The following is a 22,903-nucleotide window of genomic DNA, read 5'->3' on the forward strand; positions in this document are numbered from 1 at the left end:
TGATTTTTCACATATAAGGTTATAGTTTTGTAGTGATATTGAAGTTGACATAGAAAGAGATATCTCATCGTCTAAAGATAGTTGAATCATAATTCTTTCTATGTAGTCTCCAGTTACTTTCCGTCACATAGAAATACGTAAATTTGAAATGACATAGGATTAATGCACAATTGGTAAAGTAGAGAGATAAAGAGAAGAATAGTTAAATTAATTTTAGTGGATATAGTTGTGGCAACTTTCCATAAATGTAAACACCCATATTTTTATGAGATGAACGGAAATGGAAAGTACACATATTTTTATAGGACGAAGGGAGTATATAACTTCTAATATCCCTTATTTAGTTATTTTATTGGTTTTCATAGTACTTCATTTTCTCTTTTTTTTCATTTATTTTTTTCTCATATTTTTTCTTTATCTTCAATATGGAGTAATATTTAATTTTTTAAAATTTCGTGCTAAAAAGTAAAAATGCTTCAATTGTGAGACGGAATGAACAAAGAAGTTAACTTCTAGTTTTGAAAAACAAAATTGAATTATAACATTATTAAATACAGACAATTTATAAAATTGTTCGGTTAAATTTTCCATTTTAAGTAAGATTTTAGCAAAATATTTTACTCCTATTGCTAATTGATTTCTTATCAACTCAGCCCAATATCCCTAGATTTTATTAAAAACATCACACATAATAAATTGGATCTTAATTTTGATATTTAATGGAATTACTCAAATTTCGAATTCCCAATTTCCGACTGTATCAATTCGATTTTCCACTAGTAATGTAGCACTACTGTATAAGTATAACTAACCAAATGTTTGCAAAAAATGCAATAATCACTTTTTTTTCTCATTCACCATGCATGAGACATTCATCTCACACTTTAAAATTTTCAAGAAATTTTTTTAGAAGATACAAGCTTTTAAAAATAAATGGAAATTTTATAATAATGTTAAATAGTTTTTAATTTATTGATACGATCATGAAAGTCGTGCGTCAAAGTTTTCAACTACAGCTGGATTCAACCGGCAATCGTCCTATCGAGATGATGTCCGAAAGCTCTGAAACTGCCAGCAGAACTGGTTGAGAGTTCCAGAAGGAACACCCGGCCGGGTGTTTTCACTCTGCAAATCACCTGACCGGGTGAAATGGCGAATGGCGCAAGGGGTTCCGGAAAGAACACCCGGCCGGGTGTTTTGCACCCTGCAATTCACTCCGACCGGGTGAATCATCCGAGACTTAGATTTTATGGGCCAATTTTCTATTTTTGGACCCTTAGTATAAATACCTTTTGAGGTCATTTCATTTCTTAGTAGTTGATTGAAATTAGAAACTTGAGAGTTTTGTTTCCTCTTTTTAGAGGGTTTTACCCAATTCCTAATTTTAGGTTGCTTGATCATCAATTGATTCAATCAAGTATGATCAAGTATAGGTATGCCGTACGCATCAAAGGGTTTGTGAATTCCTTTGAGTAGTGGAGTCATTAGTTGAATCCAGCATGTTGAAGATTGCTTAGAGTCATTAGTTAAATCCTTTTGGGTCTAGTTTTTGAAGGCTAGATTCACCCTATCCTTTATTGTTTTTGTGTTGCAATTGAAGATCAAACATCATCAAAGGGTATAAATCTTGGGTTAATGGACCATAATCTACATTGATCCATATCATTTGTAGTTGTGCAAGCTATACAAATTTAAGATTTTTCGGGTAGTATTGTAATACCCGCTCTTATACAGTACCTTTTTTTGTGTTTAATGTCGAACTAGAGAAATGTCACTCTCTTGTTTCGTTGATATAAATAGAACTCGTTACCCCTTTGTTGATACTTAGTGTTGTTAGTTTGCGAAACAAATTAAAGCGAGAGTCGAACAAACTAAAACAATCTAATATATGTTTATGAAATATAATGAACATGGAGAAAGAAAATGAGAGATGGGAAGGAGAGACCGATGGAATGGAATTGGAGTGGGAGCATAAGATTGGGCTGACTTATTTTAGTTGGACCACTATTCTTAATTAAGTTTGGAGCCAAGAGAATTAATTTGAGTTGGGCTAAATAAATAATTTAAGAGTGAGCTGTTTTTATGTTATAAAAAGGAATGAGCTGGGATTATTAAAATGGCAGGACCTGCAGTTTAGTTCCCGATTAAATCTTAAGCTCGTTAAGGACAAACGACCAAGTATTTGTTCCAATAAGAAGGTTTACTAAATAATTCCGCGATGATAAATTTAATTCCCGGATTTAATTTAGTGCTCGAATAATTTGCATATAAGGTAATGCTCTCTTTGTTAAACGAATAATTTTGTGAGCCTCCACATAAATTGAATCTCTCGATTTAATTAATGCTCAAGAACTTTTCTATGAAATAAGAAAAAGAATTAAATGCTCATGCACTTAGGATGCATTCACGTTAAGTTTATTTGGCTTCTTAAAGCCTAATTTAAGTATACTTTATTTTTCTAAAGGGATGTCATCGCACGTCAAGTAAGACCAAGTCGAGGAACTTTCAATTAAGGAATTAAGCTCTGAGGTGTACATATATTTCAAAATGTGAACTTGCCTTTTAGCATGATTATGTGAAAAATTATGCTATGTATGTTTTGTCATGCCTTTTATGTTTTATGGAATGTCTATCTGCTTGGTTATGTCAATTATGTTTAATCGAATTCGGGTCCTAGTAAGGCCGCAAACCCTACTCGGACTAGTGCACACATATTACGATCGTGAGCTAGCTTTTAAGTTGGCAGGTCCAGTGACCGTCGTGGAATGTGGTCACATTCCCGGTTCACATACGTTCAGATATGGTATCTATGATGAACTTAGGTTGCTATCGTCTTTATGAACGAAAATAATTTTAGTAACTCGGGCCTTTTAAGTTAAAATCCTGCGTTCACTCAACTGTGGCTAACAAAACTTGTATGAAAATTATGTTTCGGCAATGTGCCCACTGAGTATATCAAGTACTCAGCCCTGCATGTTTCGTTTCTCACGTGCAGGTTGAACGTGAACGAGGGGCGAAGGTGTTGAGCAATGGCAATAATAAGTAGCACTAGGATGCCCAAAGAAATGTCTCTTCACACATACTTCTCTGTCTTGGTCTCTTCCGTTGCACTAGTAATTTTGTACTAGGATTTCTTAGACTAGTTATCGTACTCTGATTTTGATTGGCATGTACCACTTTCGCATTTGAAACACATGTTTGAACTTGACTCACCATCTATGCTTACTTCTTTCTATTATCGGGTTTTTATTTAGTCACGATATAGCCACACTCACTATCCTTAGTAAGATGTGGTCGTAACAAGTGTTTGCTAAATTGTACTACTAGTACTTATTTTGTAATATAGAAATATGTTACTCTCTGGGGAAACGCCGGTGGAATGGGTTGGTGACATGGGCGGAATGCCCAGGATGGGTGGGATGATGCCCGATATGGGCATGGGTATGAGTGTTTTTGAACTATGTATGTTTGTTTTACAAAATAAAATGATTGCACTTTCTCTATATTCGTGTCGAATTTTTAATTATGTATTTGTGAATTTGTTTATTAGGCTAGGGCGTCGGTTAATTCTAGTGCTAGCCTATTATTGAGTTGTGGAAAGTCCTGATGATGTGGCAGACTGTAAGAAGTCCTAATGGTGTGGCAGGAGGTGTTTTTGGCTATCCTAAAATGTTAGTCTATTGGCTAAGAATTGCGGTGTTCTAATACTAGTCATTATATTAATTATATTTACATTTAAATAAAATTTCCTTGCTTCATATTCAATTGGTCTGTCACACCGTTAAATCACAGCCATTCACAACGAAAAGGTCATCCATTTCTTTTTGTATTTTTTTAATTTTAATTTTTATAAGAGTTTAATCCTTTAACTATTCAACAAGAGGGAGAATAATATACAAAAAGAATTTTCTCTACAATATTCTCTATATTTACATTCTCTTTCACTTTAACTATTTATTATTATTACCTCCGTTCCATAGTACTTAGTAGAGTTATTTTCTCACTCTTACTTTTCACTTTCTCTTACTTTATTCTCTCTATTTTTTCTGGTCTTCTATTTTATTAGTACTATCTTTTTATTTAATTGTACTCCATTACACATATTTTTTTCTTAATCTCTGTGTTGGAAAGAAATGTTTTCACTAGTATGGAACGGAGGGGGGTTTTATTTTTTGCAAAATCAGTGAAAAAAAGAAATGATTGTGGACAAAGGGAGTGTTATAATGTAGTCATAATATTAATTATATTTACATTTAAATATATAGCAAAATAGGCATATTCAAAATTCCCAATATCTAAAAATGATGAAATATAAATAAAATAAAATTTGCATAACACTTGCTAATACTCTAGTCCCATAAAAATATGAATATTTTAATGCAAAATTGATAAAATAAGAGAAATAAAAAGTAATTATGATATTATTAGTAGAGAATTAAATCCACCTTATTAAAAAGAATGAAGTTATAAAAAATATGAAAAAATATTTTTATGGACATTTCTGAAAAATGTCCATATTTTTACACGAGTATTCAACTGGTCTGTCACACCGTTAAATCACAGCCATTCACATTAGTCTCGGCCTCTATCAAATTGTAAAATACGAAAAGGTTCCATTCCATTGCCATCCATTTCTTTTTGTATTTATTTATTTTAATTTTTATAAGAGTTTAATCATTTAATTATTCAATAAGCAAACCTGGTTGATTTCTCCATCGGCTGAATTTGCAGGTCAGTGAGGTTGTAATTGAAGATATTTTACAGGTTAATTTGTTGTATTTTGAAAGCAATCCAGGTGATCGCCAATCGTTGATCAAATTGATGGAGTATTTGATTTTGTTGCAGGATAGAAAGATTCAATCCTGATTCATATTTCTCCAGCTGGTAAGAAATCATCCACGATGTTTACAAGAATTTTTGGAAAGCCTAAGCAAGAGACGAATGCTCTGGCAACGTTAGATAAGTTAAACGAGGTACGGTTCGCGATTTGATTTGGAGTATTTCTCAATTTAAAGTTATTGTAGAAACTATGATCTGATATGTATCGGTTGTATTTGAGTTTCTTCTTTCCTTTCTCCCCTAATTTTATGGTGTCAGCAAAAATTTGATTGTTACTGCTTTGGCATTTGTATGAGACTATGAGTGTGATTATATTTAAGTGCTTATTTCGTTCATTTTCAGTTTTGATGATATTTAGCGATCAGTAAACTTAATTCGAATATCGATTCTTGTAGAAGCCTGGTTTATTTTAGACTGACATGTAAACAGAATATCACAATATGCTATATTTCAATTTTCATGCATCGGTATGTGTATCTTCTGGTGATCAAGATTGTATTATCTATTGTGTGTATTCACAAATCTTAATTATGAAGCTGTTGGAGCTATTTTGTGGTTTACGACTCATTTCTTGGTTCCTTTGCTGTGGTTTAGTTGATGTTGATAAGTGATGACTAATTAGGAGACATGTCTAATGTTTATGTTTCTTATTTTGTATTCTTGTTCATTTGTTGTGTCATTTGGTGATCAAGACTGCATTATTGCGTGTTTCTCAAATCTTAATTATGAAGCTCTTGGAGCTATTTTTTGGTTTACGACTCATTTATTGGTCCCTTTACTGTGGTTTAGTTGATGTTGACAAGTAATAACTAATTAGGAGACATGTCTAATGTTAATGTTTCTTATTTTGTATTCTCATTATTTTGTTGTGTCTTTTGGTGATCAAGAATTATTGCGTTTTCGAAAATCTTAATTATGAAGCTCTTGGAGCTGTTTTTTTGTTTCAACTCATTTCTTGGTTCATTTGCTTTGGTTTAGATGATGTTGATATGTGATGACTTATTAGGAATAATGCTTATGTTTCTTAGTATGTATTCTTATTAATTTTCTTTTGTCTTTTGGTGATCAAGATTGCATTACTGCGTGTTTCACAAATCTTAATTATGAAGCTGTTGGAGCTGATTTTTATTTCACGACTCATTTCCTGGTTCATTCGCTGTGGCTTAGATGATGTTGATAAGTGATGTCTAATTAGGAGACCCATCTAATGCTTATTGCTTATGTTTCATAAATCTTACTTAAGAAGCTCGGGAGCTGATTTTTTAGTCACAACTTGTGGTTTAGATGATGTTGATAAGTGATGACTAATTAGTAGACCTAGCTAATGCTTATGTTTCGTATTTTGTATTTTTATTTTTCTGTGTATTTATCAGTATATATTCAAGTAAGTATTTTTCCAAGACTGGTATATATGTGCATTCAATTCTGTATATTATGTTGAATGCTGTATTATGTGCAGACTCTTGAAATGCTTGAGAAAAAAGAGAAAGTTCTCTTGAAGAAGGCTGCGACTGAAGTTGAAAGGGCCAAAGAGTTCACCCGAGCTAAAAATAAAAGGGGTATGGTTTAGTGATGGTAACTTATGGGAAGGATTTGCATTGTCACACTTTAGCGTGTTGGAGTTAAGATTTTGTCCTTTTATTTTAACTGCATGTGATTCAATTTGCATGATTGCATCCTAACATAACGCAGAAATGCATCTTTTGACCTAACTTTTTGAGCTTAAGTTTTTAATTGTAGCTTGGAGCTTCAGTAGAAAATTTGGAGTACCTTTTATTTTATCTTTCTTGCTCATCATAAATCTCTGAGCAAAAATATTGAAACATATATTTAGGTTATGGTCTCATAGAGAGATAATCCGTATGATTTGTTTTCTTTTCCTTTAAAAAAGCAAGTTCCCTTCAGATATTTATTGTCCAACAACATGGTGTGATTTGCTGGGATCAGCTTGTAACCTTGTTAACTAAATTCATCAAACTGAAGTGATACCTTATTAATAAAGCTCCTCAAACATGTCCATAGCTGCAATACAATGTTTGAAGAGAAAAAGGCTTTATGAACAACAAATTGAACAGCTTGGAAATTTCCAGTTGCGAATTCATGATCAGGTGATCATCATGTTTCAAATATGCTGTTCACCTGTCAATGATTCTATCTGATGCGGCCTATTTTAAACCGTGCCTGTTTTTATTTCCAGATGATAATGCTAGAAGGAGCAAAAGCTACCACAGAAACTGTAGATGCTTTGAGAACAGGAGCAGCTGCAATGAAGGCTATGCAGAAGGCAACGTAAGTGTGATGCATATCACATATTTCGATTGCTAATTAGTACTATATGTTAACTAGTTATGGAGTGGAAACTGTATAGTTTTAGCTCTTAACAGATTCGATTACCTCATTCAACTCAAATTAAAGCCTTTACAAACATTGAACTATAAGAGAGAATCACCAAGAAGAAACAAAAGATATTATAGTTTTTGACTAGAGATGCTTCACATCATCCATGTATGTCATCCTTCTCAATAATGATTTAGCATCGTCTTTTATAGGATGACCTAAACTTTTTAATTGACATGTGATAAAAATCCAATATAAGTTTGGGAGCCCTAACTTAACCCGAAACCTGGTAAGAAGGGGTTAGTTAACTCCTCTAATATGTCATTCCACACTTTCATGTGGAATCGATGTGGGGTTCGTATCATCCTGTAAACGCATTATATTTCTGTGTACATTCATGTTTGGATGAGGAGAAAAGTGGTTTGTCATGCATGCCAGGGGAAAACATTCCTACTATATCATTTCACCTTGATACCAATGTTATACTATCAAAATACAACTCCCTCGATCTGGTGAGAACTGTATTATGTTTCATCATATTTTCTACTGAATTTGCTGGTGTAGCAATATCGATGACGTGGACAAGACAATGGATGAAATCAACGAGCAGACAGAAAACATGAAACAAATTCAAGAAGCTTTATCCACGCCTATTGGTGCAGCAGCTGATTTTGATGAAGTATGCTGCAGTTTCTGACAACTTGTTTGTCTTGTTGTTTCCCCCTTCCATGTTAGCATTACTTAACCATTTCCTTCTTCTAGGATGAATTGGAGGCAGAGCTCGAAGAACTCGAAGGAACTGAGCTGGAGGAACAGCTCTTGCAACCTGCAACAACAGCTCCTGCAGCTCCTGTTCGAGTGCCTGCAGGAAGGCAACCAGCGAAGAAGGTTGAAGACGATGATGATGAGTTGGCTGAATTGCAGAGAGAGATGGCCCTTTAAGGAGGTCATTTTCTTACCTATGCTTAACACGGTCAATTCTATCAACTGAGAATAAATATATTTCTTATCAATCAATCTCAATACAACTTTGGTAAGTAACAATCTGCTAAGCTCCTTCCACGATTGCTGCTGCCTGTCGATCCTATTGACAATATCGTTTCGTAAAATTTCATTTTTCTGCTTGACTTTTGCTAAATACTGTTGACCACTGTTTTTTATAATGGCTGTGGTTTGCAGATTTAAACTCCAAAGTCCAGTGGAACTGTAAAATTCTTTCTGTATAATGGAGAGCCGTAGCTTGAGCTGCTGTGTCCATATTTCAGATCAAATTTCGATGTGCGTTTCTTTGTTTGGAAAGAAAGAAACCTGTATAGATTATATCAAGAAAAACTATTCTTCAATTTGGGAGGGAGGAAGTGTGCTGCTGCAAGCTTTTATTGTACTAAACTTATGGCATTGGCTTCTGTATTGGAATGCCCTATTTTCTACATAATCTCTTGATCATTTGCATTCACATTGAATTGTCATTTTCTATCACATGTATAGTTTTATTTTATTTTTACGGGGATCGAATATGAATCATTTTCAATATTGTAGTTGCATAGACTAAGATTGAAAAAAAAACAAATGCTTTAGCTTGATTATATTGCATTTGATTTACGTGTATGAAATAGAATAATTTTAGTCCGCAGTAGCAGTGAAGTTGATTCTGAAGGAGTAGAGTTGCTAGAATAGAATAATTTTAACAATGCTATAAGTATAATAATCAAGTTCCTTAATTTTTAAATTCCTGTGTTTGCTTTGATTTTTAATAAAACTGAGAAAGTAATTAGAATTTTGAAAATTAATATTCCTTTGGTCCCTCCGTGGTAGATGCGTTTTTTGGCACGTGATTTAAGAAATTGTGTTAAAGTAAGTTAAGTGAATGAGGAATGATGAATAAAGTAGGAAAAGAAAATGGTAGATGAAGAGAAAATAAATTAAAAGTGAGTAATGTAAGAGATGAAAAATATATATTTTTTTTCCAAAAATCAAATGATTCAGTTACAATGAGACAACTAAAAAAGGAATACGACTTGACTACAAAGATATACAACTCTCTAGGATTAAATATAATATGGAGACCAAACTTAAGTTTTAGTCTATGAAAACTGAATAGCTAGATGGGTACATTATTATGCAGGATTAAATACAAATTTTTAAAAGAATATTTCATCCTCATTTTATTCAAAACTGAGCGAAACGCTCATATTCGATCAAAAACTTACATATGAATTCACGTATGCACAAATTTAACACAATTATCAATCAAATTTTGGTTATGAATTCACGTGTATACACAATTGACAGAAGCACATAAGTATAATTTTTTCATAATGGTATTCGAATACATGCATTATGTTCATCACCGTCATTTTCACTGAATTTTTCTCCTGTATGCATGCACGTATGTGTTTATTACGTGTCTACATATTTGAATCTATATACTCATGCTAATCGGGGAGCATTAGAGTGTCATCATAGTTAGAGTGACAACGTACCACTAACCTCGTGTTGCCACGTGACACGCTATCCAACAATATTAGAGGCGTATCCAGCAATATTATAGTAAACATTTTAGATGGATTTCTACAGATTGCATGATAGTACTATGTGGATTGCAGTGTAGAGTGTTGAGTATTGATGTATAGGCTTTATAAAAAAGCAATTTGTCTATGCCTATATAGCAATACTCAACAATCTACACTGCAATCCACCTATTACTATCAACAATTTGTAAACACATACTCCCTTCGTCCCACAAAAGATGTCACACTTTCCTTTTTAGTTTGTCCCACAAAAGATGTCACATTTCCCTTTTTGGAAAAAATTCTCTCTCACATGAATATAAAAATTATATTTTCTCTCTCCATTTAACACCCAAAACCAAACCTCCTAAAATCTCGTGCCGTCCCACAAGTGTGACATCTTTTGTGGGACGGAGGGAGTAGTAAATGAATATTGCTGGATAACGTGCCATATGGCAGCACAAGATTGATGGTACGTTGTTACTTTAAGAAGTGTTGTCACATTAACATAATCCCCTGCAAATCTCTTCTTCTTTTATTTATTTATTTAATTTACTTCATTATTTAATATCCTTTGGTTTATATTATGATGCTACTGACGAAAGTGTATTAAATAGCACATAAACTAACGAAGTTGATAGGTAGATACTATCATATATTCATGATTCATATTGTATTTCTGTAACAGCCCGCCCTCCTAGGGTACAATAAATGCGGCAACTGCTATCAAACGGACTCGAAGAAATGAACAAAGGTTAGGGTTTTCATTTAAAGAGTTTTGACCAAAAATTTAATGGAACTATCAGAGCATTTAAAACAACAACTTAACCTAGAAGCTTGAATAAGAAAAAGGAAGATATCATAAATTACGATCAAGAATCTCAAGAGAAAGACATAGTTTCCAAGATAAAAACCACAAGATAGTCTAAGGCCTCTAAACCGAAAGGAGAGTGCAAAATATTCAAAGTAATCATAAGTGTATCAAAAACTCAGCGGAAAGCGACCAAGAGAAAGAGTAGCTATGTATGAAGACACAACTACGCTTGAAGTTCAAAACAACCATCTTAATTAATTATCATGCTCAGCACCCGCCACCGCTCGTCACCGTTCAACCTGCACATAAGGAAAACACATGCAGGGCTGGGTATTTTGAAATACTCAGTGAGCTCGTTGCTAAAACATTTTACAAGTTATGCCACCCTTACCAAGTGAACTCGAGTTTTAAGCAGTTATAAGAGAATATCACGAGTATCACAAAATATATTTTCCAATAGACTGGCCAGTCAAAGTAACTCCCCATTTTTCCTCAACAATTCAATAATCACAATCATTCCATGGTGCGACGAAAGTGTGGCCACACTTTTCGCCTACGAGACCGGCAGACTAGCAAGGACGGCTCCCGATCCCCTCGTGTACATAGCCTGGTAGGGTTTGCGGCCCATACTCAGACCCGAATTCGTATAATCATATCCATAGCCCTATGGCCCAATGGAGCGAACTCACAAACTAGGCATCAGACACATAATATCACAATAAAACAAACATAGGCATGACATAACAGTTAAACCACCCTTATAACACCAATCAATATTTTTTGACAAAATAAAAGAGAGTTTTAAGAGTAAAGCTCACCTCGACTGCTTAGATTTCAAGTAGTTTCGCTATTCCGTTATCCGGCTTCGCAACCGAGGTTTCACCTTTTAATCACATAGGCACATATCACAAATCAGGTTCAACACAAACTCCTAACTCATGCATGTCTCAACACCTTCCCTTTTTCCCATCGATTTATCTTAACACCATTAATCAAAGCCATGTTCATCACAAAAGTTCCATTCTCATCTCAACTCTAGGTCTAACGTTTTGTCAACACACGACACACACACACACACACACGCATGCCTATACGCACGCACACACACGCACGCCCACACACACCACATGCATATTTATTCACATATCCCTTTTATCCCACTTTCACTCAAACAAGATGCATGAGGGTTCAAGAAGACCGATTAATCGGTTAGAAAGAAGAGGAATCGAGTGGAAAGAAGGGGATTAAATATAAGAATACCTTATTGAGAAAAAAACGAACGGTAGAAATTAAGTATTAGCCTTGGTTCTTCAAGATTCTTGGGTTGAACTTCAATTCTTCTTCAAAAGATGACAAAGTATTGGAGAATAGGAGAAGAAAAATTGGAGAGAGTGAAGAAGGAGATGGAGGCGTGTAGAAGGGGTGGGGGGCGAAAATTCTAGGGTTAGGTTTAGGAGTTCTCCTATTTATAGTGCTCGACAAGATCTTTAGGTAATTAAGATAGAATATTTGGTAAGATTTTATTCTCCAAAATTAAATAAAATAATATTGTGGAGTGGGGAAGAAGAATCAACAAAAATAGACTCTAGGGCAAAATCCCCTAATTTTCGAAAATTAGGCTTTTAAAATAGCCAAGACTTTGTTTTGGTATATTTTACGGAGTAGAATAAAATATCACGGAACAAAATAAAAATTAAGAATTCGCCAATTAGGGATTGGAAATAGGCGTTTCTATGCCTTTTAAATAAGGCATGAATTTTTGATATTCACTAAAATAAGATATGGCAAGATCTCTTAAGGTATGGAAAGATTTGGTAGAATATTTAAATTCTAGGTATGGAAGGAAATCAAATAAGGAACCAATAAAATAAGCAAAATATTATTTCTTCCCAACATAGTGATTTTCGAAAATCACTATTAAATAAGGGGGTGTCGATTTTCTCATTAAAATAAGGAATAATTGGATTTTGGATTAAATTTGGATAAATATCCCAAAAATTAAATTAAATCCCAAAAATAGAATTCCTCCTTCAAAAATCAAGGGGGTTCGAAAATCATGAGAATTAGGTGGCTAGTATTTATGGAAATTTTCTCTAATATTCTCACTCACCTTTAAAAAATTAATTCACCTCATAATTTAATAAATCACATGCCACATCACATAGTCAACAAGTTTGACTTTTCAAACTTTCCGGTCAAAGAAACTCATACAATAAATTCACTTATCAAATAATTCACATCTCCCACGTTATAAATAATAAATTCTAGGGCTCTATAATTAGTGTTCGGAAATTTAAGATGTTACAATTTCAGTCACATTTTATTTAAGTCGACAATATTCGTAACATGATAACATCAAATCTAATATCGATTTCAACAGTTTATTCGCCTTATTGGTATGAAGGTTTATGTGTACCATTTTCTTGTCGTTATTGAAGCAATCAAAAATGTCAATATTGGAGAGATAAAACCAAGATAGGGAGGACCAGTGTGGAGATGACTGGTGTGGGCCCAATGCTAGTGATAGTGGGCCTAACCCAAGGCCTCCTAGATAATAAATAGATACTGCCCAACAATGCATGCTACATTAAAGTTAAATTATGGGCAACTTAGTTATTAAAACATTACTTTCCAAGTAGTAATAGGTAATGATTTCATTAGGGGTGTCAAAATGGATATAGAGTAATTTGATATTCGATATCTAATTTTTCGGGTTTTCGGATCAGGTTCAAGTATATGATTTTTGAATTATCGGGTATACACAAATTATCTGAATTGCCCGATTTTTTTTAATTTAAATTTAATAAATTATATATTTATTCTATTATTTAAAAAATTAAATAATTAAATCTAGTCCTAAAATCTTTCACTCTTAAGTCACATTTATGGTTAATATATGAATTGTGATGTTTTACTATTGATGAATGATGGATGCTATAACTTATAAATTTTTTATTTCTAAAAATTTGTAGTAGTAGTTTTTTTCTCTTAATCGAACTAATTCAAGTTTGTATCAAATTCGAATTATTACAAGTTTGTATTTCTAAAAGTTTGTAGTTAATTTTGTTAAAAAAAATCAAAATTAAAATAAAAAATCTAAAATCGGGACTGGATACCCGAATCAGGTATTTGGGTACCAGAAATTATTTTCAGATCGGATATCGGATATTAAATTTTTTAGAAATTCAGGATCGAATACCCGCGGGTACCCGATTTTACCGGACTAATTCAGTATATTGAATGGATATGTATATACAATCTACTTTGAATTTTGTGAGCAAGATTTATTTTACAGTGATTGAATTTATTTACATATCTACAGATGTCCCATCATATAGCTGCCTATTTTTTGGAAAACAACTTTTTCTTATTGTATAGCACTTGGAGAAATAAGGAAATTCGACACACATTTACGAGTCCACTAGATGGGTTCAAAATGTTGCGACTTTTAAGGATGTTTTTGAAATCCCCAACTAAGCCAAGACATAATTTTTAAGCATCGATATTAAGAAATTGTGTTAAAAAATATAAAAGAGAAGAATAAAGTAGGAAAAATAAAGTAGAGAGTGTAAAGTAGATAGTGTAATAAAGTAAAATTGTCGGTTGTTTTGTTTTTTTTTAAAAAGGAAAATGACTCAACTTAGTTGAGACATCCCAAAGAGGAATACGACTCAACTTAGTTGAGACGGAAAGAGTATATTTCTTCCTCGCTCTTAACTATGGGCATCCACAAATATTAAATTGCATCATTTACAACTAATAACTATTTAAGTCGTAAAATTAATATATGTTGAATAATTATAACACGGAAAATTCATTGTTCATTCGGAAACTAAAAATTACAAACACTAGAAATTAAAAAATACAAGTCCTAAAAATTCAAAAATTACAATTCCTAAAAATTAAAAAAACAAAAAAACTATCTGTTCTTCCTCATACTTGAGCGAATGTAGTCGATCATCTCATCGTGCAACTCAAGTTCGAACTCCGACAGTGACAACGTATCCTTCTCCACCAAGTCCCTCAGATGGCCTATAACTGCAATGAAATACTCATTGATGTCATGCAGCGAAGGGTTGGGTGGCAGCGCTGACATCCTACACTGACTCGTAACGGCCTTCCCCGTCGCTTTCCTCTTTGGGAGATGACAAGTCCGGGTTCTCGTCGGGCATGTTGAGCTCGATTGTAGGACCTCCATCGCTCATAGAGTAGTTCCCGGAGTTGGAAACTTTGTTTATCTTCGGCGCCCCACTCTCATCTCTCTTTGGTCATAGTTTAACCACTCCATACTAGAGGAATTGAGAGGGATATGAATGATGTAAAATAGAAATAAAAATGATGTGGAATGATTTGATATTTATTAGAAAAAATTCAAATTTTATATTAATAAAAGGAGGCTTGGGGTCCGACCCGTGCGCCCACAACGTCGGGATGGGCCGCAAACGGGCGTGTCTCCAGACCCCTCCACCGTTCCCAATCGCGGCCCAACCACCACCTAATACCGCGAGCCTCAGGCCGGACCCAAGTGCAGTTCGGCCCCTCCTCCACATCCTGAATTATGGATTGGCCTTAGGCCCCATTCTATTGTCATGACTCATTATCATATGATAATCTATCTAGAACTAAGGTGAAATTATTTAATTGAAGAAGGTAGATATGACTAATATCACATAATTATTCATCTAAATTATATTATGAGATTTAAATTTCAATCTAATGAACAAACATAATACACACTCCATTTAATAGGAGATTTAGTATTGCAAACCGAAAATCTCCTTAATATACTAAAAAATAACGTCTACTATACTTTGTACTTCAAATTAAAATCATCTAAATTTTTTTAAATATACAAAAATCTGCCATTGATATTTATTTAATGTGTAAATTTATGTTTATTTGTAAAACATGCAAGTTACATAAATAAATTAATAATTTGTATAATTAAATACAACTAGGTCAGTAGTATTCAATAATTTTTTGTTAAGGTTTTTAATCTTGATATTTTCGAACTTCAAAATATAGTTGCATCGCACATACGATAAAATTAATGTCTGAGAAAAAAGATTAAAAAAAAAAGTGAAATCGAAAAGATGTGGTGAGTGGTACTCTCTCCGTCCCGGCTAAGATGACACATTGCTAGTATTAGTTAAAGTGTTTAATTGGAGAGAGAAAAGGTGAGTGTAAGTATTAAAGTAAAGAGATAAAGAAAGATAGATATTTTAATAGGAGTGAGAAAAAGTGGTTGAGTGTATTAATTGGAGAGGGAAAGTTACCAAAAAAGGAAATGTGCATCTTAATTGAGACAAACTAAAAAGGAAAACGTGTCATCTTAAGCGGGTCGGAAGGAGTATAAGATTTGTTCATCCTAATTTAAATGGTTGGGAATGGACTTCTATTTTTGGATATATAGCAACTTTAGACTGGGCCAATCATCCCGATACCTATGAATTAACATGAGAAATAGTCAATATATTCACTGATATATTTCTTTAAATAAATAAAGTGAATCGGTTATACCATAAACTCGTATGCTTAGACATGGAAATGTCATTTAGATAAGTGAATCGGTATAATGCTAGGTAGGGATGTCAATTGGCTTAACCTGTTTGGGTTCGGGCCAATCCATTCGGATTGTCGGCCTATTTGGTGCGGGTTATTCGGTCTGTGAATTTTTCGGATTATAAATTTTTGGCCCTAACCCTAAATCTTCGGGTTTCGAGCTAATCCACAGGCTATTCGGGTCGATAGTAATCTTATATGTTACATTCTATCGAATCCAATATTCTAAATTATTAAAAAACATATTGTCGCAAATAGTAAAGTATTATCAAAGTGATCAAGAGAAAGAAAATAATAGCAATCGAAAATTGAAACAAAATAGATAAAAATATTGTTTAATTAATAACACATATAATTGACTACAATTAACTGGAAATCATGCATTTCATATAACCCTAACTTTCAATTTGATAGAGAAGACATAATTACCATATATTCTTAATATCAATGTTGTATTTAATATTGATATTACCAAATATACTTCAAATAAGTATATAATCCAAATTTATAATTATATTTTTATATTAAATGCTTAATCTGTGGGCTAACCCGCAACCCACCCAGGCCAGCCCGCATAACCCGCCGACCCGAATGGGTTAGCCCGTGTTGCCCGCTTCTGAATATGGGTTGCGATTTTCCGGCCCTAACTCTATGATTTTACTGGGTAATTCGGGCCGACCCGTGGTTTTCGGGCTAGATTGATATCTCTAATGCTAGGCGTGAAAATGTGACTTTTTTAATCACTACTTAATGTGAATATTATAGATTGGAGACTCATGAACTTGCCCCGAACTTATTCTTGTAAATAAACCCAACAAATAAACAAGATAAATCAAGAAATGGAACAAGAAAAATGGATAAAATGATAGAGGATGGATTAGTGTTATGATTTAGGTGAAGAACAAGAAAGAAATCCCAAAGGCACTTTCACATACAAACACCTAATGGCTCCACAAAGTAGGAACACAAGAACTAGAAAGCATACCTTTACAATCAACCTTAGCCCGACAAAAGATCGAATGCAACCCGAAGGAATTTGATAAGTTTTCAAAAGATGAAGAAGGTGAGCTCTCAAATATGGAGAAATGGTCTCTTACAAATATTCAAAAGCTGAGAACGAAACCCTACAAAAGAGTATTTATACTAAAACAAAATAATAGGAAAAAATAGTCTTTAAAATCTTGAAAATTGACATTTTCGGACAAGACGCCCGGCCGGGCGTTTTGGGGCCTTGCCCGGGCATTTTCTCTGTGGTCGGGCGTTTTGCTTGTTGGACTACGCGGCTTTCGTAAAACGACCATAACTTCCTCATTCGGGCTCCGATTGAGGCGTGTAAGGTACTCACGCGAAGCTCTTTTGACGATGAAGACAACGGTGGTCTTAGAAGAGAATTTGGATACCATCTTGATAGGAAAATTCTAGTTTGAGTCAGACCTTCGAATCCGGGTTAGCTCCTTGCCATATCTCCACCTTCTTTTCGGACCCCAATCAACCCATGGCCCTCGATGTCGTTGCATCCTATGATTGTGAATACCCGGATTCACATCACTACTCCTTCTGTGCCACAAGAATAGTACATTCTTTTCTTTTTAGTCCGTCCCATAAGAATATGTACTTTCTAATTTTGGAACTCTTTCTCTTTAATGAGGTGGAACTTATTCTCCACTGACAATACTTTATTTACTTTTTTTCTATACCTCTTTTTTACTTTATTAATTTTGCATTCAAGTCCGTCTAAATCCAGAATGCATATATTCTTTGGAGATGGAGGGAGTTTTACTAATATTTAACGTACCTATGAAGTGGAGTACTACATTAATGACTGAGTACGAGTACTTTTTATATTTTGTTGGGACGCATACATAGTCAAAGGATAAATCAAGATTCACGTTTCCAAAATTTTATTAGTTCAAGTCGACGTCGTTGTTTAACCTTCAATTAGACTAAAGATAAGACTAAATAAAATATCTTACTTAGTCCAACTTACATAAGTTCTTCATATATAACAATTACTCCTATTACTACTAGTCTACTACTACCAAGTAGCAACATAAGTAACCACTATTGTTTTATATGTGGGCCGCTTGGTTTCCTATCCAAATAGCCAATTAATTTATTCATCTTAGATTTGCATTGCAAGTTCCAACGATGTTCAAAGTTGTTTACCCTGATTTGATATAATCATTCTTTTTAATGACTAATAATATAAGAGAACCCTTTTGTTGTTTTGCGGTTCACTTGTTTTTAGTTCTATATTCTCTAAAACGTTGCCTCATTTATATAGACAAAAAGGTACACGATATTTTATCTAAGACTTCATATTTTTTTAAGCAATAAATTAAATCAGGTTGACTACTAGTTGTATTAAGAAGCAATCTAAAACATCAATACTATACTTATTTAACTGAGAAAATTTAAACTCTGTAGTGAGATATGATTAGAGAATAACTATAACAAGAAAGAAAAAATAAAACTAAATAAACAAAGGTAAAGAAGATTTAGCCTCAAATTTGAATACACAGAATTACAAAATTTGCAAATGCATTTTCCCCATATAATATCTTTTCGGCCCCATAAAAACCCAAATCAATCCAAATTAACCACAAAATAAACATCATAATCAACCCGTAACCTAATTACCCGACCCGGCCTAAAACCCATATCTACAAAGCGGACCATATTCAATGAGTCAGAAAATGAAGAATATTTACAGTCAGAAAACTGAATCAAACGATAAAGGCTGCCCGATCCAAATAACCACCCGACCCGATGATGTTCACTTAACAAGCTCCGAAACCCACCCGAGATCTGGTGCAGAACCCGTGGACTCGCCCTGCCCGACCCGATCCAACGAGTTCTCTTTCCCGAGCTTCGAGTAGATCCTCTCACGGAGCGCCCGACCCGACTCGACCCGCTCCATCGCCGGCTCCTCCTCACACGAACTCTCCCACAGATCAAACGCGTTGCGGGCCATGGCTCGGGCCGGAGTCGCGGGAAGGCTCCTGAATCCGGGTCGGATCTTCGCCGGGCTGCACGGAGACCCGTACCCGCCCCCCCAAGACGGCGGGCTCATGCTCAATCCCATCCCCAAATTCACCCCCATTCCCATTCCAAGCCCTAATTTCATCTTATTGATCTGCATACCCCGCATCGATTCCGCGAGTTGACTCATCGGAGAAGCCGGCGGCGATGCCGCAATCGGAGACGACGGCGGAGAGTACTGCGACGGCGACCTAGGAGAAGCTCCGTTCGGCGCCGATTCCTCGCTGTACGGAAGGATCCGGAGCTGCTCCGGCGTGTGGGCGAAGAAGCAGACGCGGCGGCGGCAGTGCGTGCCGTCCTTGCACGGCTGCGTCCGGTAGCGCGCGGGGTGGAGCCAGCACTCGAACACGCCGTGCGCGTGCTCGCACGCGTCCCCCTTCCGGCACGCGCCCCGGCGGAAGTCAGGGCACGCGGTGCCGGAGTAGTGGTGCCGCCGCGGATCCCGCCGCCGCGCCTTCTCCCCGGGGTGAGCGAACGGGCACTCCGTCCAGTCGTGCGACCGCGCGCGCGCGCACCGCTTCACCTTGAAATCGAACATCCGGAACTCGTCGCACGAGTAGGCGTCCACCGGAAAATCGAAATCCTCGTCGTCCTCCGCCGCGGCGGAGCGATCCTCCTTATTCGAAGGCAGGTAGCGCTGCAGCGCGGCTAGGGCGACGTCGTATTGAGTAACATCGCCGTGAATGTGAGGCGTCGGATTGGAATCGTCGAGATAGGGATCCCAATTAGGGATCTGAACGGTCGGATTTGAGCGAGGGATCATCATCATCATCATTTCGTTGAGTTTTGAGGAAGAGTGTAGCTCAGTCTGTGAAGTGGCGCTGTCATGATCGCCATGGATATGCATGCCAAGGTTAATATATACTGCTTGTGAACCGTAGTTGGGTCAGGGTTAACGGTGGTTAGGTTAGGGTTATTATTGTAAATTGGGTAGTTTGGTGGCGTCCTGTTCCACATTAGACTAACAAGTGGATCTCTTTTAATGAGGAGAAAAAGAGGAAAAATAAATTTGGAAATAACGTAAGCTTGTAAATTACTTAAAATCCGACGAATATCGGATGCTTGTTTTTCACTGGGGGGTTTTGGATATCTATGGGTCCGTTTATTTTTAGTAGGACCGGCGCTATTCATAATTTAATTACTAGTGTCAAATAATAATATTTTTTTTGTTCATGTGAAATTAATTGTTGATCTATTCACTTCAATACGTATGAATACAGTAATATGGCTTTGCTAACTTTTTATATTTGAGATTTTGTTAATGTAAATAGATTAGATAATAATAATTACTCCTACTATGATTTTATTTTATTTTTATTCTATTTCATTGTTAATGTCAATCTTTACCTAAATGCATAAGTCGGGCTAGACTAGACTAGACTAACCTAGAATCCTAGATTTCATTTAAGTTAATTTAATAGATGAATGTTATTCATATGGCAAACTATATCGGGCATTTATCATTCTTTTCATTTGGTCATTTAGAAATATTTGTCATCTAATTATATTTATAACTAGATGTTATGTTTCATTAACTATCTTTATTTATAAAAATAAAACTATATAAAAATAGAACTAAATTTCACTTCTATTTTCATTTATTTATACTTTCTCTATATCACTTAAGTGAGATTTTTTTTTTTCACACAAATTTAGATAATGTTGTGCAATGATTTAAATTGTAATACTATTAAAATAGGAGAAAAAATAAAATAGAATAGAGAAAGAGTAAAGTAGAATTAAAAAGGAGAATGAGAGTTAAACAAAGAAAATATCTATTTAGATTGAGATATTACGAGAAGAAAGTGCTCCGTACGTCTTATTTCAATTGAGATTAAGGAAGTATTTCTTAAAACTCATATCAATCTTGTAAGTATAATATAAAGTACTATGCATAAGGCTAGGAAAATTGGTTGTGATAATATCGAACTAATTTTTGGGATTGAACTAGAGTCTCCCCCATTTATTTTTCTGATCTATTGGATAAAATAAATTAAGCAAATCTTAATTTATCGACTAACATCATTTTTATATATTTTAGTTCATTCCAGAAAGACTGAAATAAAATAATGTAGTACTGTTTGAAATAACCTTCTGTGTGATGAACTACGTATGTATAGTTTTGACGATTCAATGGTAAAAATTAGTTTTGCCTACATCGGAGAAAAATAAGGGTAGTGCAAAACAATTGGCTGGGTTGGTATTTCATAAAAATAAAAATATAAAATAAAATAAAATAAAATATAAAATATTACACGAAAATCACGAATCTACCCTTCAACATTTTTCTCAAGTTACCGAAGGTGCACCCGCCAGCTGGGCCCATTGGAAGGCCGTTAGTTGAATGGTGACCAATAAGATTGAACTTTGACTTGTCTAGTCCTCACAGTCCGTGACATTAGCTTCTTTTTATCGCTGAAGACTTATACTTGGCGTTTTCTTAGAGGAAAATGGGGAATCTCATCACACGCAGGTGTCACCTTGCGCTGCCACGTGGAATTAATTTTGTTGCGACTTCCGACTTGCAACAACTAATTCAAGCTCAATCCTATGGATATCAATAATGCTTGATTTGGAGATTACTCGAACAAGCCAAGTCTCATTTCGTCAAAGTTTAATTATATTTAAAAGAAAATAAAATCGAGCCTTCAAATCGATAAAGTACTAAATTTATAGACTTAGTCTATAGAGATTCGATTTCATTCAGTTAATATTTATGAGTATATCTACATATGAATTATAGTTTTACTACACATGTCTAAGTTGCGGGGGCACCGTCACGTTAGGTATTACTCCCTCCGTCCCAGATAATTCGTCTCAATTTTCCATTTCAGTCCGTCCCAAATAATTTGTCCCATTTCACTTATACCATTTTTGGTAGTGGACCCCATATTCCACTAACTCACTCCTACTCACATTTTATTATAAAACTAATATGTAAAGGTAGGACCCACATTCCACTAACTTTTTCAACCCACTTTTCATTACAATTCTTAAAACCCGTGTCCGGTCAAAGTGACCCGAATTATCCGGAACGGAGGGAGTATTGTTCAAGGACATTTTCATCCACAAACATCCAAAGGCAATTGAAAATGCAATAAAGGATGAATTCATTGATGCTTTAAATAGAGGCTTTTGTCACCCCAACTACCAAGCACAATAAAATTTAATGATCCATACCCTACTTATTTATTGATTTCTAGTGCAGTTATGTGTACAAAATTATACCTCCCCATTCCTACTTGCCGACGGTATATTGTACTCAAATAATAATAATAATAATAATAATAATAATAATAATAATAATAATAATAATAATTGTCTTAGTTTGTTTAAATAAGACATGAATAAAACTAGAGTATTAACTATGGAGTATTATTTTCAATTATTAGCAAATTATATAGTATAGTAAAATGAAGGTTGACACGTAAGCATATGACGTGGCAAGGAAATGTGGAGTACGCATGTGGGCGCAATCTGGAGCAGGCAAAATATCTGGGTTTATCCAAATGATAATCCTGTCCCCGAATGGGAGAGAAAATGTGTAGGGTAGGAATAAAGGGCACATGCGAGTCACGTGAGGCGTATCACCGCCACTGCGTGAGGAGCACGTGTCGGCTGGTGAGTTGGGCGTTGAAAGCATAGTGTGAATACGTGGCGTTTGGTTTGGATATGGATTGAGTTTGTCATTGCTCGTGAATTTGACTATGGAATTAAGCTTCACGTCTAATTTTATTCCACGTCTTCAAATCTTATCCAAAATGTACGGCGCTCAACTACCTCCACTTTGGTACTATTC

The 22,903-nt window shown here is 35.0% G+C and overlaps 1 protein-coding gene, 1 long non-coding RNA gene and 1 pseudogene across 4 annotated transcripts; 1 reads left to right on the forward strand and 2 right to left on the reverse strand.

Annotated features, from left to right (window-relative positions):
- The first annotated feature begins 4,599 nt into the window (after positions 1 to 4,599).
- Positions 4,600 to 8,632, forward strand: LOC125210888 (vacuolar protein sorting-associated protein 32 homolog 1-like). Of its 3 annotated transcripts, none has more exons than XM_048110510.1 (8): positions 4,600 to 4,731; positions 4,846 to 4,973; positions 6,299 to 6,398; positions 6,862 to 6,947; positions 7,037 to 7,128; positions 7,741 to 7,855; positions 7,939 to 8,122; positions 8,356 to 8,632. In XM_048110510.1, exons 2-7 carry the CDS (start codon positions 4,902 to 4,904, stop codon positions 8,116 to 8,118), a joined length of 645 nt encoding a protein of 214 aa, XP_047966467.1. In that variant the 5' UTR covers positions 4,600 to 4,731; positions 4,846 to 4,901; the 3' UTR covers positions 8,119 to 8,122; positions 8,356 to 8,632. The 3 variants fall into 3 exon arrangements, with proteins under 3 accessions (XP_047966467.1, XP_047966466.1, XP_047966468.1); XM_048110509.2 differs by having other exon boundaries at positions 4,635 to 4,764; XM_048110511.2 differs by having other exon boundaries at positions 4,717 to 4,740.
- Positions 8,633 to 10,562: 1,930 nt separating this feature from the next.
- Positions 10,563 to 11,924, reverse strand: LOC148930952 (uncharacterized). Its single transcript, XR_016136346.1, has 3 exons — positions 11,761 to 11,924; positions 11,319 to 11,383; positions 10,563 to 10,799 (listed from the first exon to the last, which is right to left on the reverse strand). It is a non-coding gene; the product is annotated as an uncharacterized LOC148930952 (long non-coding RNA).
- Positions 11,925 to 18,540: 6,616 nt separating this feature from the next.
- Positions 18,541 to 20,022, reverse strand: LOC125215701 (zinc finger CCCH domain-containing protein 20 pseudogene; annotated as a pseudogene).
- Positions 20,023 to 22,903: the final 2,881 nt, after the last annotated feature.

Source organism: Salvia hispanica, chromosome 3, assembly GCF_029641045.1.
Source record: "Salvia hispanica isolate PSC_SH4W2 chromosome 3, Shi_PSC_v1, whole genome shotgun sequence".
NCBI classification, from domain to species: domain Eukaryota; kingdom Viridiplantae; phylum Streptophyta; class Magnoliopsida; order Lamiales; family Lamiaceae; genus Salvia; species Salvia hispanica.